Below are 1,547 nucleotides of genomic sequence, written 5' to 3'. Positions count from 1 at the left end.
GAAGCCCATCCCATCTAGCCATCAAGGAATCCTAAGTTCATCCAGTGAACATATATCGCAAGAAAAAACTGATCTTCTTCAAACCCTAAACTTTTTATGAAGAGACGAAGTCTCAATTTCAATACCAAATGGAGAGTCTCCCGGTAGAAATGGTAGAAAACATATTGTCTCGTTTGCCTTCGGTATCCACTCTGCAATCCAAACAGGTATGCAAAACTTGGAGAACGCTCATCGGTAAAAGTAAAGTTGGTATGCTTTTTGCGTTAAGACGAAAGAAAGAAGGAGGAGTACAACTCTATTATGAAGATCGTATTCGTTATCATCATCATAAATAATCTCGAGAGATACGAATCATGTAAACCACTTTTACCAGGATTTGACGGAAGGAAAGTAAGCTTATTCGATAATTCCATTATTGGTTCATGCAATGGTTTAGTCTGTTTTCTGTCGAACAAATTATTAGAAGGTTATCCTGTCTTTATTATTTGCAATCCCGTAACGGGAGAATATATTAATCTGCAAAGAAATAGAAGTTTGCATCCACAATGGCAGGATCCAGTTGGTGGATTTGGTTACATTATATCCACCAATGAGTATAAGGTTGTTAGATTCTATCGTAGTGATTATGAATTTGACAGGAAGATACATGCCCATGTGTATACTCTTGGCAGTCAAGTCGGGTGGAGAATTATCGATGATAAAATTCCTATTGGCAGATACAGCAAATTCGTTAGTTCAGGTATCTTTGCTAATGGAGCTATTCATTGGTTGGAGACCCACAATAACGGTATTGCACCGGAGGTGAATATTGTGGCTTTTGATTTGGCAGATGAGAAGTTTAAGTCCGTCACATCGCCATCTCGTGAAAAAAGAGCAGTACCTAAACGCGCGTTGTTGGGAGGCAATTTGTGTGTTGTTTTTCATCTTCGCGAGAGTATAGATATATGGGCATTCAAGAAAAATGTTAATAATAAAAGAGTAGGACTTCTTCCATCCAAGAAAAAGATGATCAAGGAAAGACTTCCCATTAATCGACCAAAAAAGAAGGCAAGACAAATGCATTACGACAGGACTTGGAGATGGAGTAAGGAGTTCAGTATACCATGTAAACGCCCATGGTGGTACAATCCATTCGCGATTACAGAGAACAATGAAGTTCTTATATGGGACAAAGATACAACCACACCGCAATCCATCCACTGTTATGACCCTAATAATACTTCTACTCTTCACAAATCTTCGGATGCCTATCTGGATACTTATGGTTCATGCCTTCAACTAACTCCTCACATGAACACACTTGTTTCCTTGAAAGATCTAGGAGTATTCTAGCTAAGATAATAATTGAAATATTCAGTTAGTCTGCATTGTCTTGTTTCATTTCCCGAATCAGCTTAGATGTATTATCTTTGAGTATTTTCAATTTTGTTAGATGTTTTTCTTCTTCCATAGCCTGGATGTTGTGGAAATGTTTGGAGGTTGTGGTGGTGATTAGTCTGTTACTGCAGAAATGCTCGTCTCTTAGTGTTGGTTAGAGAACGATGTTA

The 1,547-nt window shown here is 38.1% G+C and overlaps 1 protein-coding gene across 1 annotated transcript; it reads left to right on the top strand.

Annotated features, from left to right (window-relative positions):
- The first annotated feature begins 300 nt into the window (after positions 1–300).
- Positions 301–1,332, top strand: LOC113330137 (F-box protein At3g07870-like). The gene has a single exon (XM_026576988.1). The coding sequence runs from the start codon at positions 301–303 to the stop codon at positions 1,330–1,332; it is 1,032 nt and encodes a 343-aa protein (XP_026432773.1).
- Positions 1,333–1,547: the final 215 nt, after the last annotated feature.

This window comes from Papaver somniferum, unplaced genomic scaffold, assembly GCF_003573695.1.
Source record: "Papaver somniferum cultivar HN1 unplaced genomic scaffold, ASM357369v1 unplaced-scaffold_117, whole genome shotgun sequence".
Lineage (NCBI taxonomy): Eukaryota > Viridiplantae > Streptophyta > Magnoliopsida > Ranunculales > Papaveraceae > Papaver > Papaver somniferum.
Note: the sequence above shows the minus strand (reverse complement) of the source record. Positions and strands in the feature narration are given on the sequence as shown.

Excerpts from the sequence above, each read along its gene's own strand:
- LOC113330137 (XM_026576988.1), top strand. The coding sequence starts at position 301 with ATGAAGATCGTATTCGTTATCATCATCATAAATAATCTCGAGAGATAC.